We start from the raw sequence: 16,150 nt of genomic DNA, 5'->3' as shown, positions 1-16,150 counted from the left end.
TTCAAAATACATTTAAATATCTTGGAGAAAACATAACAGCAGAAATGGCTAGAAAAATTTGCAATAGACGTAAAACATAATAAAACAGAGAGAGTATTTGGTGTGGCAGGAAAAAATCTGCAACAAGAACTGCAGAATTAAAACATTACTGGTATACCACTGTGGTACAACTAAAATATTTACATGCATGTGAATCCTTGGCAATGATCTATAAGTTGGATAGACTAGATGGACTTGAAAGACGGATTATTAGAAAAATAATGTGTGCAATAGAAACTACAGATGGTTGGAAAATGACAAGATCAACAAAAAGTAGAGAAAATATCAGAAGTAATATTAAAAGAAAGATTAATTTTCTATGGACATGTCTACTAAATGAATAATAGACTAACGAAATGGACATTTGTGTATTTCAGTAAAAAGAAATCTATGATAGCATGGATTACAGAATTAAGAGAAGGACTGGAAAGAAACATCATCAAAGAATAAAAAATGACAGAAAAACGTCTTTTTAATAATAAAATACTAAATTTTGAAGGCTTTCAAGGTATAAAAAATAAGAAATTGGGAAATGACAACATGGGGGGGGGGGGGGGGGGGGGGAGTGAAGGTGTACTGGAAAGTAGGAAACAACACAGAAAGAGGAACTTTCTGTTTTGTGATCCTAGTATGTCACACAGATTTCTTTAAAGAAAAAGGAACTGATACATATAGGCTGAAATTAAATATAAAGTGGGAGCAAGAGAAACTTGGAGAAGTGAAATCAGAATATAGAAAGGAAATGTACATAATGGCAGAAAGATAACTAATAAGGAGAGGTCCCTAGTGGTACATTTGGCTTTTTGAAACTGTCAATATGGTGATGTAGATTAAGATTCCATGTATCACCCACTGCAGTCATTCACACTGGTTGGCCCTTGTTTGCGAGTAATTGAAAAAAGAAAAAAAAATCATAATTTTGAGTGTCAAAAGTGTTAAAAAAGTTCTGTTACGTAGCGTGGTTGTGTGATGGTACGAATAGGGTAACGGTTTCATGTGTGAGAGGTTATGGGTTTGAATCTCATCAGGTGCACAAGGTTTCTTTTTTATTTTTAAATCATTATCGAAATTACTCTGATAATTATTTTTATTCAGTTAGTTGGCTTAAATGTAACTTTTTATTACACATCCTTTGCCACATCATTTTAAACAGCGTATGAACTTCTTCATTTCTTTCACTTTTTCTTTATATCATTCTTTTCCCAATCAGAATTTTTGTGAGTTTGAATTTAATTATATTTATCCATTATGATATTCTATTATTTGAAAATTCTGATCTATCAGGTGAAAAACGAAAGACAAACTAATCTACTTATATTTGGACAATGATATGAAAAGTGTATTTTTTTACCAGATGTGCAATTTTTTGCATGTTAATTGTAAGCTTCTTTTGATGCAATTTGTCCAGGAGGTTAGCATAGTATTCTTCAGTAATTGTTTGCCCAGCGGGGAGATAATCCACAAACAGAATCCCCTTCGCATCCCAGAACACTGATGCCATTACCTTTCCCGCTGAAGGAATTATCTTTGGTGGTGGAGAATCAAATGTTTACACTGCTTTGGCTGTTGTTTTGTCTCTGGTGTATAGTAGTGCATCGAAGTTTCATCTGTGGTCGCAAACAGGCACAAAAACTCTTGTTCGTTTCTCCTAATTCTTGAGTTAAAATGTGATATACCCCTTGAGGTGACATCTGGCAAGCATGAGAAATTTCACGTACTTTCAATTAGCGATCCTCCATTACCATTTCATGCACTTTTGCAATGATTTCTGGAGTAGTGACATGTCTTGGCCGACCACTGTGCGGATCATCATCTAAGCCCTTTCGACCAAATTTAAATTCATTTGTCCACTTGACAACAGTTGAATATGAAGGAGCGGAGTCCCCCAGTGTATTCTGGAAATTGGCATGAATGTTCTTTTCTTACATACCTTTCTTTACAATGTACTTAATCACTGCTCAAATCTCGATTCCCCCCCCCCCCCCATCTTCGCAAATCACTACGCGGGAACAACAATAGAACCACACCACTGCCACAGCTCTCATCCAAGAGCACTGAAGTGGCATGCATTTACAGGCAACTATCCAATATCCAATGAATATCATGTGAACAACCCATTGCGCTAGCACTGACCTCTCGTGGTGATTCTGAGAACTTTTCAAACCACCCTCCTAGTTTGCAAAAATGTGTGGACATCAGTTTTAACTAGAACATCTTACGCACTTTGACAAGTGTGATGGATATGTGGCTACAATATTCTGAAATTTTGTCTCCTTCTCAAATTGCTCATAAAAGCGGAGACTGTTAAAACATTGTTTTTAGGCATGTTGGAGATATCGGATTCTGCCATATCCCAAAATTGATTTACTTTCTGTGTATTTCTTCTGTTGTTCATAGCAATATATGATGGTATAGTTTTTATTATTTCACTTTATTATTAATTTGAGAAATGTTTCTGATTTTTACTTAAAATCTATTATACTGCCTACAATTTTCTTGTTTGCATAAAATTCTGTTCCAGATATTGGCGTGTTTTCCATTTTTCTTACTATTGATTTACCTTCATAAATTCTGTAATGTTCTGTATCACCTAAATTCTCATCAAAGAATCTTGTTTCCTGCACTGCTAAAATTTGTACGTGATTCTTCTGTAGAAATAATTCCAGTTACTTATGTTTCCCAATTTTCAGCTAAATCAGCTGCTTTTTTAGTGTGTATGATCAGATTTTTGAGGTTATTGTTACTTAATGTAGGTTTTACATTTTGTTTTAGCCCTTTCCTGAGTAGATGTTGTTTATTTTCAATGAAGGTGATGTCAGTTTGGTTAATGACTCTTTTATAAAATTGTGTTTTGTTGGATGTTTGGTTATTCTGTTGCTGATGCAGTTTTAGTTGCATGGCTTCTAATTTCTTGCTGCATTTAGGTCCATGCTACACCGAGTACACTCCCTTGATTAAGAAGAAAACACTGTCAGAAATGAGATAGATACAATAAAGAGCATTGCCATAAGCAATGGCTACACAGCCAAAACAAATGACAATTTAAACAGACAAATACACAAAAGCAACACAACGAATGAACACACTGTGAAAGAAGAGGAAATATTCACCAGTATCCCATACCTGGGCCCCATATCACAAAAAATGTCAACCTTTTTCAGACAAACAAATGTAACAGTTGCATTCTCAACCAATAATAAGTTAGGAAACCCACTCATCCATAACCTAAAATCAAATACACAAACATACAACAGCGGAGTGTACAAAGTATCATGCCCCAGTTGTTCTGCCTATTATGTAGTGTAAACAGGCAGAAACTTCAAGACCCATTTTCAAGAACATGTAAATGCTTTCAGGCTCAAGAATTTCGAAAAATCAGCCATTGCACAACATATGTTGGAAACAAAACATGTCATTAACAGTCTAGAAAACAATTTGGTAATACTACATAATGAAGCCAATGGTAAGACCCTAAGTCTGTTAGAACAACTGGAGATATACCTCCACAAAATCAAAAAACCAGAATCTATGTTAAATGAACAAACAGATTTTGCAAGCCTTAGTTATTTCAGTAATTTTAAAGACGTATTCTAATAATTCTTGCATATGTCAATTGTTTAATAGTTATATCTTTAGCACTACGAATAAATTCATCTTTGACAACACCATGTACAAAAACATCTGTGAAGTGTTTATAAAGTGTTTGCAAGCGTACATCTTGAATGAAGTGACATGTACTAAAACAATGGAGAAAAGAATGTTTGCCGTTGCTAAAATGTTAAAAATGCTTTCCTTGGACTGTTCATTTTCCACTATTTTGCGCACATTTTCCACTTTCGACTTTCGAAATTCATAACTTAACATTAAATCTTTTCGTGACAGGAATATGCATTTCACCTCATTCAGGAGAATAAATAAAACATGTATTAAGACAAATTACACCTGACGATGGACCCACAGGGTCCGAAACGCATCGTGTAGTTAATAAAACACGAAAAAGTTGTGACTGAAGGCATTGTTTAATTCATACCTCCAATGCTTCATAATTTATTCTTGTTCATTTTACATTCTTACTGCCAAGTTTCTTGTTGAAGACATTATACTGTATCAGAAGGAATACTTTATCATTGAATTTTTGTACTAGCCCACTTACAAGAAGCTATAACGTTATTGTATGTAATATAATTTAGGTGATCCTATGGTACTCTTGCGTGCTGTTGGTGCTGCCGAGTATGCTGCTTCTCACAGTGGTCGAGATCTAGAGTCATTCTGCTCTGAACATGGACTTCGCCACAAGGCTGTGCTAGAGGTACGAAGACTTCGTGTGCAGTTAGCATCACAGTTGCAGCTTGCTGTACCTGAACTGGAGTTAGCTGTTGATCCAAGTATGCCTCCGCCTTCTGATACCCAGGCCCGACATCTTCGACAGCTGCTGCTTTCTGGCCTCGTGGATCAGGTTGCTCACCGTGTGGACCTGGATGAGATCAAGGATGCAGCAGATAGACCACGATGGAAGCATGCTTATAGGTATTATGTTTGAAAGTTCATGGATTTTATTAAGATATTTAATTGTCTGTATTTGCTTTACACACTCTGTAATTATCTCGTCCATGTCTTCCAAAACCTGCACAAGCATACAAAGCAGCAATTTTTGTTACCATCCCCCCACCCCCATCCCTACTTCCTCACCGCCCTCCTTGCCCTCTCCCCCCCTTCTGCATTTTGTATGACTTGGAGTGTGACGCTGGGAACTTTAGGACTTTGATGAGTAATTAAACTGGTAAAGATATGATATTTTCATGTTGTATCACTGTTTTAAGTATCCTGTCTATGGTGTTCACTGGTGACTTCATTTGTGTAATGGTTCCATAAATATAGTGGCAGTAAATGAGGCAAGAAGGACAGCACAGGAAATGAGGTCAATACAGTGTATATTCATTTCTGCAAATAAGCAACTTAATGCAGGGGGATCATTAACAGGGAATCATTATTGTCATTTCTGCTCCAGCAAGCCAAATGTGGGTGTATATGAGCTGCCTCGATAATATTTTTCCCTTGCACATTTCTCCTTAATATGTTTTATGCCAGTCAACATCTCCAATTTTGAGCTTCTTGATTTGCTTGCACCAGCCATCACAGAATATCTGATTTGCTCTTCTTCCAAGAAAATTTTGGTAAATGTACCCAAAGGATGCTGTGGAGAGCTGTTTTCACCTTATGGCTGTACCGCTGCAGTCATTTCACTTTGTCAATCTCTTGCATGCTTCTTTCCAGTCTTAAGTGTAGTTTGATACCCCACTAGACTGGGGCTGCCCATCTGTACATCGATATAGGCAACAAAAAATGTTTTGCGCCAAACGATCTTGATCAAAATTGGAAGCTTATTATGTCCTGTTGGCAGTCTCTTGGTGTGTAGTGTATGGTGTTATGCGCTGAGATAATGCTATCTCATCATTGTAAGATGCCGACAACCTATTCTCTTCATTTCAAATTCTTAGATAGACTGTTTGTGAATTTCTATTCGATACAAAACTTATTGTCTTGGTTTTGCTGATTGCAGGTCCATTCCTTTAAATTCTTCATACCAGATATAAAATTTGTTGTCCACTTCTGTCTCGACCCATACAATTACGTAATTATTAATGAACTATGTATGGATTCCTATTTTCTAACTGCTTTTAAAACTTTATTCATTATGATGATGAATAGAAGTAGTGACTGACAACACCCATTTTGTACCCCACTCTTCATTATGACATGATGTAATCTTGTATTCTGCACCTGTACATAGCAATTGGCTTCATCATATAATTGCAGCATGCATGCAGCAATGTTTTCAGACACTTTCTCACACCTCAAACATTCTATTAGGTTGATGCATAAGTTTGTAGTGCTTTACAATAAATTAAATAAATACAAGAGATACACAGAGACGTTAGTAATCATTAATATATTCTCTTTCACTATTTACAACAGTCAGCCAACACTGGGGTAATTTTTTTATTCTGTTGCTGCTTTGTTTGGGCTCAACCATTCCTTTCCTTTCCTTTCCTTTATTTCAGTATAGAGACACCATTTCACATCACCAATAATGATATAGGAAGGAATGGCGGGTGTTATTCACAAGCCAGTTGATGAGAAGCAAGTAGAGATGCATACTTGGTCACCCACTGATTTTTATGATTTTGGTGTAGAACATGTGCCACACATACACCTGATATTTGAACCTTCCCCATTGCATGCAAATGTCACACAATAGTGGTGGTATCACAGTTCATCCCATTTGCCATTTCTCGAGCGCACTGATGTGTATCATTATCCATGCAAATGTCATACAATGGTGGAATTATCACAGTTTATCACTTTTGCCAGTTCTCAAGCACACTGATGTGAATCATTGTTGATTAATATGTTCAAACAATCTTCATCAAACCTCGAAGTTCTTCCTGAAATTGGAGGGTCACTAATGACAAAATGATCCTCCTTAAAACAAGAAAACCATTTTCTTGCCATGCTCTGTCGAGTGCTATTATCCCCAAACATGGTGATAATGTTTCTGGCTGTCTCTGCTGCTGTTGCCCATCTATTGAACTCAAACAGAAGAATATGTTGGAAATGTTGCAATTTCTCTACTTAGTACTTCATATTCTAGCATCCACAGTTCCACTCAGTATCTCCAAAAGACAATATTTAACTTCAAACAGTGATAGTAAACTACAAATAAAAAATTACAATCAGTAAATAAACCCATAGCAACTAAAATACCAACATAAAAAACAAAAATCCTCTGAACTTATGCACCAACCAAATAATATTAGCAGTCATGGGCAGTATTTATATACAGGGTTATTTTTGAGTACCTCTGGGGGTGTCAATAGATGAATGCACAAAAACTACAAAACATACAGAAAATACACACATATCAGTGACTAGAACATCTCTCCTTGTTACAATTGCTTAATAATGGCTCTGTTAGTGACATGGAAAATGTCAATGTGGGTGGACAAGTATTTGTATGCAATTCATTGAAGTCACTGCTGCTGCACTGGAAGGTGAAATAAGAGCAGCCCACTTTGGAAGTGTTGCTTGTCTACAGATGTGAACTAGTTTGATGGAACAATACGGAGTGGATGATTTGTGTACATATTCTGACACACCTGACCCCTGGTGGTGTGCTCTACAACAATGCATAGTACAAATTAAAAACTTGGAGAGGTGCTTTATCCACTGTCATGTCAGTTTTCTGTGTTTCTTCTAGTTTTCAAGCAGTCCTCTTCAGATACCTCAAAAGATGCTATAACCAAACACTTTCTCTTTGTGTAGATAGACATAAGTTTCTATTTTTTCTCAGTACTTCTCATAAAACATCCTTAAGGCAAAGACAAGATCAGTAGTTCACTAATGTGGTTTACTGCCATTTTGTTCCTTTTCTGAGGTTTATGGCCATTTTCTTTTCAAGTGTAGGTTCAGCAGATTTTTGTAGTCTTTAATCCAAAATGGAATACTCGAATTGTTAGATTATGCAACAGCAAGGTTATAGTTCTGTAATTGATGCATGTTTTACTGTTTCCGTTTGTAGATCATAGGGTGACAGCTCCCTGTTCTCCTGCACTACAGTTACATCTTCTTACCACACTCTCTTGGTTACCCTGTACAGCCATTGTTGCCTTATCCCTCCTAGAGCTTTGATTGTGTCTGCATTGAATTTGGATGACCCAGTCTTAATACAGATATAAAAGGTTAATTTTTTGTTGCATACAGAAATGTCATCTGCAGAGAGTACATATAATTTGCAGATGGTCACCCATCCAACTGCCAGCCAAACCCAACAGCACTTAACTTTGTGGATCTGACAGGAACTGCAGGAAAGCCATTGACAATTAACATCAAAGTCTTTTGTTTATGGGAATGTTGTTCAGAAAAGCCAGTGTCCACAGTAGGCAGCCATTAACAATATGTGGTGGATATTTAAAAGGGAAAATAGCCAATTTGTGGAATGACACTCACCAAATAGCCAAATCTGGAGAAAGGACAGTGTTTCCTAAGCTTTAAACACTTTCACTTTGTTCACTGCTGAAACCTTTCATGCATTTTCTGGCCAATGTGCTTTGTTTAGATGAAGCAGCTCCATTAAATCTTTACAATATGATCAATATTGTGAAAAGGAAAGTTGCTACTCACCATATAGTGGAGATGCTGAGTCACAGATACGAACAACGAAAAGACTGTCACAATATAAGCTTTCGGTCAACAAGGCCTTTGTCGAAAATAGATATGACACATGACTGCAGCCTCTGATACCTGAGGCTCCACTGCGAGCAATAGCAGCAGTGCATGATGAGAGCGGCGACTGGGTGGGGGTAACGAGGAGGCTTGGACAGTGAGGAGGAGGGATAGCATGGTTGGGGCGGAGGACGGTGAAGTGCTGTCGGGGAGCACACAAGGATGAGGTGGGGAGAGGGTAGGGGAGCTAAGTACAGTTGGGTAGGAGGTTAGATGGCGGGCAGGGAGAGAGATGAGGGGGGGGGGGTTAGTGGAAAAGGAGAGAAGTAAAAAGACTGTGTTAATTGGTGGAATGAGGGCTATGTATTGCTGGATTGGAAACGTTGAAGGGGCTGGATGGGTGTCACGGGGAGGATCAATATGGCACAGGCTGTGAAGCAGTCTTTGAAATAAAGGATGTCGTGTCAGGCAGTGTGCTCAGCAACAGGGTGGTCTACTTGTTTCTTGGCCACAGTTTGTTAGTGGCTATTCAAGCAGACAGATAGCTTCTTGTTGTCGTGCCGACATAAAGTGCAGCACAGTGGTTACCGCCATAACGTGACTGGTTTCACAGATAGCCCTGCCTTTGATGGGGTAGGTGCTGTTTTAGACTGGACTGGAGTAGGTGGTGGTGGGATGATGTATGGGACAGTTCCTGCATCTAGGTCTGTTACAGGGATATGTGACTTGAGGTAAGGGCTTGGGAGCAGGGATTGTGTAGGGACGGACGAGTATATTGTGGTTGGATGGGAAGGGTGGGAAGGATAGTGGTTATTGTTATATTCCATCCTGAATTTTCCATTGTGTGATTTTTACAATATGATTATATCTAAAAACAAAGATGATGTGACTTACCAAACGAAAGTGCTGGCATGTCGATAGACACACAAACAAACACATACACACAAAATTCAAGCTTTCGCAACCAACGGTTCCTTCGTCAGGAAAGAGGGAAAGACGAAAGGATCTGGGTTTTAAGGGAGAGGTTAAGGAGTCATTCCAATCCCGAGAGCGGAAAGACTTACCTTAGGGGGAAAAAAGGACAGGTATACACTCGCGCGCACACACACACACACACATATCCATCAGCACATACACAGACACAATCCGACATTTGTAAAGTCAAAGAGTTTGGGCAGAGATGTCAGTTGAGGCAAAAGTACAGAGGCAAAGATGTTGTTGAATGACAGGTGAGGTATGAGCAGCGGCAACTTGAAATTAGCGGAGGTTGAGTCCTGGCGGGTAACGAGAAGAGAGGATATACTGAAGGGCAAGTTCCCATCTCCGGAGTTCTGACAGGTTGGTGTTAGTGGGAAGTATCCAGATAACCCGGATGGTGTAACACTGTGCCAAGATGTGCTGGCCGTGCACCAAGGCATGTTTAGCCACAGGGTGATCCTCATTACCAACAAACACTGTCTGTCTGTGTCCATTCATGCGAATGGACAGTTTGTCGCTGGTCATTCCCACATAGAAAGCTTCACAGTGTAGGGAGGTCAGTTGGTAAATCACGTGGGTGCTTTCACACGTGGCTCTGCCTTTGATCGTGTACACCTTCCGGGTTACAGGACTGGAGTAGGTGGTGGTGGGAGGGTGCGTGGGACAGGTTTTACACCGGGGGCGGTTACAAGGGTAGGAGCCAGAGGGTAGGGAAGGTGGTTTGGGGATTTCATAGGGATGAACCAAGAGGTTACGAAGGTTAGGTGGATGGCAGAAAGACACTCTTAGTGGAGTGGGGAGGATTTCATGAAGGATGGATCTCATTTCAGGGCAGGATTTGAGGAAGTCGTATCCCTGCTGTAGAGCCACATTCAGAGTCTGATCTAGTCCCGGAAAGTATCCTGTCGCAAGTGGGGCACTTTTGGGGTTCTTCTGTGGAAGGTTCTGGGTTTGAGGGGATTACAAAGCAACCATTGGTTGCGAAAGCTTGAATTTTGTGTGTATGTTTGTGTTTGTTTGTGTGTCTATCGACATGCCAGCGCTTTCGTTTGGTAAGTCACATCATCTTTGTTTTTAGATATATTTTTCCCACGTGGAATGTTTCCCTCTGTTATATTACAATATGATTATTTATATATGAATTAGACATGTTGATGTCCTTTCAACTTATCATTTATAAGCTTCAGAAAAGCAACAATAGCTCCAAAAATATTGAATATAAAAATCTGTTCTCCTTCCATTCATTTGCTTTTTGGCTGCTGAGCTATCTGCAGGTACTTCTCAGTTTGTGTCCAGTCATTATGATTGCTATTAGACGTGATATAAAGAAATGCACTTCTTTCTTTTGTTAATGACAAATAAAAATGATTCAGTAACAGGTATATATTTTGCCCAAATATGTGCTACTTAAATTGCAAAAGATGTTAACAAAAAATAATAAATAAATGTGCAGCACTACTTTTAGAACCACAAAACTAAATGGATTGCTTTGTCACACTCCTGAGAGGTGTCATGTTACACGGTTTGCATGGGAAATGATACATAACTTCCTGATTGCTTTCAGCATTTTCTGTTCACTATTTGATTCTCTGTACACTTTGAACAGTCACTGTTTAAGCTACTTTCCCATCTGCTAGCCAGGTAAAATTATAGTCAGCAGACTCATGCCTCATGCAATGCATCAAAGAAGTGCACATTACAATAGTGTCCCATAGCATAGACAATAAAAAAACTAAAAATCTATATACAGTACCCAATTAATGAAACAATGAAGGTACATTGACAACATTCCTTTTTTCTCATGCATAAGTTCAAATGCAAGGGAATAAAAATCCATCCCACCAAACTGATAGAGCACACACAGTTAACGCATATTGTCTATAGTGTTAACATTTTTCCTCCATTTTCATACAATCCAAGTTAAATGAAGGAACAGGATGATTATATTAAAAAATGAAGGTTTTACTGTCATATATTAAAGGGGTAATTAATTAAGAAACCACTTGAGTGCAGGTTCATTGTAACTCTTTGTAAGTATTTGTGTGTTGTTACTATGCTACCTCCAAAGAAAGACATTATTCAAAGCTTAGTTACATGTTTGGTATCGTTTTTATACCTGTTGACTGGCCAAAACCTCAGTATTACAGTGACTGGTTACCTTTTCTCCAGTTGTTAATAAAGAAATAAAACAGACACATATGTTGGACAGACACCACATTTTATTGTTTATGACAGCAGATAGTAAAGAAACTAACAACAGGTACAATCTGAAACAATACTATCATTGTTCTATTTCAACAAAAATAAATAAATGTAGATCTAGCAGTCTCCTTTCTGTAATGTACTAAATATTAACTAAAATAATCTCCAATCACATAGAAATAAAACAAGGTGGTTTTTGAAGTAGATAAAGAGCAAGAGACCATTTGCAAGTGAAAAGTAAGTGTAAGAATGCCAATACCTTTAACGAGGTTATTGCAAGATGTCCAGTTTTCTACTTCACTCAGAATTCTTGCTGTTGTTTTATGCAGGATAAGTACTTGCTTTAGTTTGTCTGCATTCCCCCGAAAGTAAGTTTGTAAAACAGCATGGTAAAAGTCGTGTAAAATAGACCACCAGTCTGCATTTCAAATCAATTCAATGAAAAGTACTTCTAAGCGCAGAACAAAGTGAACTGAAATTCTTGATATTCTTTATTTTTGTTGTCACGGTTTGTAATTTTTATCCACCTGGATCCCAAGAAAAGTTTTGTTTTTAAACTGCATAATATGAGTCTGTGGGACATTTAGACTTAAACTGATTTTGTGAGCCAGTTGCAAGAATCTCCAGTCTTTATTTGAACAGTGTTTAGTATGTTTTAGTTAGCGTCCTTTATTAGCATGTCTGTGTCATCAGCAAATATCACCAATTTTCAGTCCTTTATTAGCATGTTTGTGTCATCAGCAAATATCACCAATTTTGAACAATTTTGGAGAGCCATCTAAAAGTTATTTATGAGGGATAGTAACACTAGCAGATCACATTCCAAACCTTATGGAGCCCACATTGTGTCTGTATCATTTTGAGTTTAGTTTTATCCTACAATGAAGGGAGGTCTCAATAAATCCTAAGAGCACTTGATCAAATTTTAGTTGCCCGTGTCAAATTTTGTGGTCCACAGGATCAAATGCCATAGTAAGTTCATTTGTCAGAATTTTATTTGCGAGATCATGATTTTCTATAATGAGCCATTTATGGCATCCAGACTGAAAGTTAGTTGGCATGCTGTGGTAATTGAGTCAATATTCTACTTAAGACCACTTCCTCCTCCTCCCTCTCTACCAAAAAGTGTGGGGGGGGGGGGGGGGGGTGACGTAGACCTGTAGTTAGGGTGATTTTCTTCTCTCTGTTTTTGTTAATCCACTGTAGATATAAGTAAGCTGTGGAGGAAGGCAGTAAAATGTACCATTTATAATTATATGAAAGCTATGAACTAACAAGCTTCAACCAAGTAATGTAGGTTGATTCTTACAAAGGAGAAGACAGCAACTAGCCACTATTAATAATGCTATTAATTAAGTAAATAGCGCCATATCTGGTTTCGAACTGACAAGTTCATCATCAGATGGCTGTTCACAAGATGCACTTTACATAATCTCAGTTTTTTATTTTTATTCTCCCACTGTAGCGAAATATTCTTGGTGTGTTGGTGCCCTAAGGTAGAAAACAATGTTACAAGCGCCCTATGTGAACATAACTAATCTCCAAACGATGTAATACAGAGTAAACAAGTATGTGAGGTTAAGTAGTTATAGTACTTACATGGAAAATTCCACAAAATTTTCTTGCAAAGTTGCAGGATTGTATTTTTGAAATATTGCAAAGTATATGCCGCACTTATATGATTTGCATATCACCATATTGTGAAAAGCCCAAAACACACACACACCAAAAAGTATTTGCCACATGTGAAGGTGACACAAAGATTGCTGTTTCATAAATACAACAGTGCCAGAGATGTTCTCTCTTACAGATATTATGATATATAGATTACTTTGATTTCACAGTATGGATGATTATAAAGTATAAACATAACATCAAGAACAAATAAAACACAAAGATAAACTTTACATTATGAGTATATAATGTTACAGATGAAGTTGACAGATGTAGTAACAGGTTTGTGTGAATGCTACTTACATGGTATTATGTAAATGCTATGCTATATACAGGGAACAACATAGAGGTGAGATAATATTACTTAAAATCCGCCTTGATTGCAAAAATGTTTATTGACATGACCAGTTTCAGTTCCTCTAGTACCATCTTCAGATCTGCAGTTTCAGTTACAGGAGTAACCCGTCCACACTCAGCAACCTTCACATGCAATCAAGATGGATTATAAGTAACATTATATAAAAAGTGATTTGCGGTATCCCTGCAGACATTGTCTGTTTTTGCAAAATAGAGGTGAGATAAACTGAATAATATGACACTAGTAATTATATTAACATAGTATGGCCACTGAAATTTTGAATCAATTTTACAGTTGCACTAATGCGTGACCGAGCAGGCAGCTATATTTAGGTGTAAAGCAGTGCCAAAAAAGTTCGTGTATTATAATGTACACATTGCTTTGACTTGACAGTAGATTTTTTAATTTTTTTACAAAGAATTAAGGTAACATTACAAGCATTTACATTATAAAGAATAAACGTTACATTGTGAGCAAACCGTATTCAGTGAGCATTAATTTCAAATAAATTCGGGGAACATAGTAACCAGTTTGTGTGAATGTTACTTATATGTATGGTATTGTGTAAACACTATGCCATAAACAGGCAACAACATAGAGATGAGTTAAAATGAATAATGTGACAGTAGAAATTATATTAATGTAGTATGGCTCACCAATAATAATTTTTTTTCAGTTTTACAGTTGCAGTAATGTGTGATTGAGCAGGAAGCCATATTATGATGTAATATTTTGTTTGGATTATTGAGTCCATGTTGTTGTTAAAAGGAGTTGTTTAATTATGTTTTAAACTGGAAAGTAAGTGAGTGAAATTTTGTAGAAAGGTTGAATTGGCTAGAACTGTCTGTTCATTGAGGATATGGTGTGGTGATTTCCTTTTATGTATATATATTTCTGTCTCTTCTAGCAGATTCTTGAGGCTACCTTTCTCAGCATTGTGCAATATTTGGATGTGGTCTTCGATGTTTTTTACTTCATATTTACTGAGAGTTGTGTGCATTGCAAATGCAGATTTTGAAGGATTGTTCAAACATGTGGCATCTAAATGTTCTTTGAATCGAGTCTCAAAGTTTCTCCCAGTCGGCCTAATATAGAAGAAGGGGCAATTCTGGCATCTGAGAATTTATATACCTGATCTTATGTTATTCTATATATTATGAATGGTTAGCTGCTGAAGTTTATGGTTTGTGTGGAAGCTTATATTTATGTTTGTGTTTTTGAAAAGATTACGTATTTTATGGGATATGCTCCCTAGAAAAGGAAGTGAGACATATTTTCTGCCACTTTTTACTGGCTTTTGTCTTTGACTGCATAGGTGTCTGGTGTGGGGCTTTGTTGTCTGCTGTTTTTTGGATTTTTTGTGATAATTTATCAATCGTGTGAGGGCTATATCCATTGTTTAGAGCTATGGCTTTGATGATATTCTTTTCTTTATGTTGGGCAACTGGTTCAAGTGGAATTTTATGCAGGCGATTCAGCATGGGCCTGAAGTATGCTATCTTATGTTTGTTTGGATGACAAGATGAGCTGTTGATGCACACACATATGTGGCTGTTTGCTTTCTATAAATTTCAAAGTGATGTTTCTGGTTTTTGCTGAAAATTTTTAAATCTAAGAAATTGATGCTGTTATTGGATTTATGTTTGACAGTGAATTTGATGTTATTGTGCATGTTGCTCAGCTCGGTTGCTAATGTGTCAATTGCCTGCATAAAAGAAAATCACCACACCATATTTGCAATGGACAGACAGAGCTAGCTAATGCAACCTTTCTACAAAATTTCACTTACTTACTTTCCAGTTTAAAACATAAATAAACACTACTCCTTTTAACAACATGCAATCAATAATCCAAAAAAAATATCACGTCATAATATTGCTACCTACTCAGTCACACATTACTGCAACTATAAAACTGATTTTTTTAAAAAAGTGAGCCATATTACATTAATATAATTTCTACTGTAACATCATTCATTTTATCTCATCTCTATGTTGTTGCCTGTTTATGTCACAGTATTTACACAATACCATATAAGTAACATTCATACAAACTGGTTACTGCATTCTTTGAATTTATTTGAAATTAATGCTCACTGAATATTGTATGCTCACAATGTAATGTTTTTTATTTATAATATGAATGCTTATAATGTTAGCTTAATTCTTGGTAAAAAAATAAAATACATACACTGCTCAGTCACACTTTATTGCAACTGTAAAATTGATTCAAAATCTCAGTGAGCCATACTATGTTAATATAATTGCTAGTGTCATTCTATCCATTTTATCTCACCTCCATGTTGTTCCCTGTATATAGCATAGTATTTACTATGTAAGTAGCATTCACACAAACCAGTTACTACATCTGTCAACTTCATCTGTTATACTATATGCTCATAATGTAAGGTTTATCTTTGTGTTTTATTTGTTCTTGATGTTACATTTATTCTTTATAAACTTTCATACTGTGAAATCAAAGTAATCTATATATCGTAATATCTGTGAGGGAGAACATCTCTGGCAGTGTTGTATTTGTGAAACTTCAATCTTTGTGTCAACTTCACATGTGGCAAATACTTTTTGGTGTGTGTGTATGTGTGTGTTTTGTGCTTTTCACAATATGGTGATATGCAAATCATGTAAGTGCTGCACATACTTTGCAATATTTCAGAAA

General features: G+C 36.9%; 1 protein-coding gene across 1 annotated transcript in view; it reads left to right on the top strand.

The window, feature by feature from the left end:
- The window catches only part of LOC126100598 (probable ATP-dependent RNA helicase kurz), a 170,384-nt gene that overhangs the window by 127,809 nt on the left and 26,425 nt on the right, over positions 1-16,150 (top strand). Inside the window, exon 12 of the mRNA XM_049911225.1 lies at positions 4,230-4,566. Within this exon, the coding sequence (XP_049767182.1) occupies positions 4,230-4,566 (337 nt within the window). The remainder of the gene's footprint in view (positions 1-4,229; positions 4,567-16,150) is intronic.

The sequence above is a fragment of the Schistocerca cancellata genome, chromosome 9 (genome assembly GCF_023864275.1).
Source record: "Schistocerca cancellata isolate TAMUIC-IGC-003103 chromosome 9, iqSchCanc2.1, whole genome shotgun sequence".
Taxonomy (NCBI): Eukaryota; Metazoa; Arthropoda; class Insecta; order Orthoptera; family Acrididae; genus Schistocerca; species Schistocerca cancellata.
The sequence above is the reverse complement of the archived record's forward strand: the minus strand, read 5'-3'. Positions and strand labels throughout refer to the sequence as shown.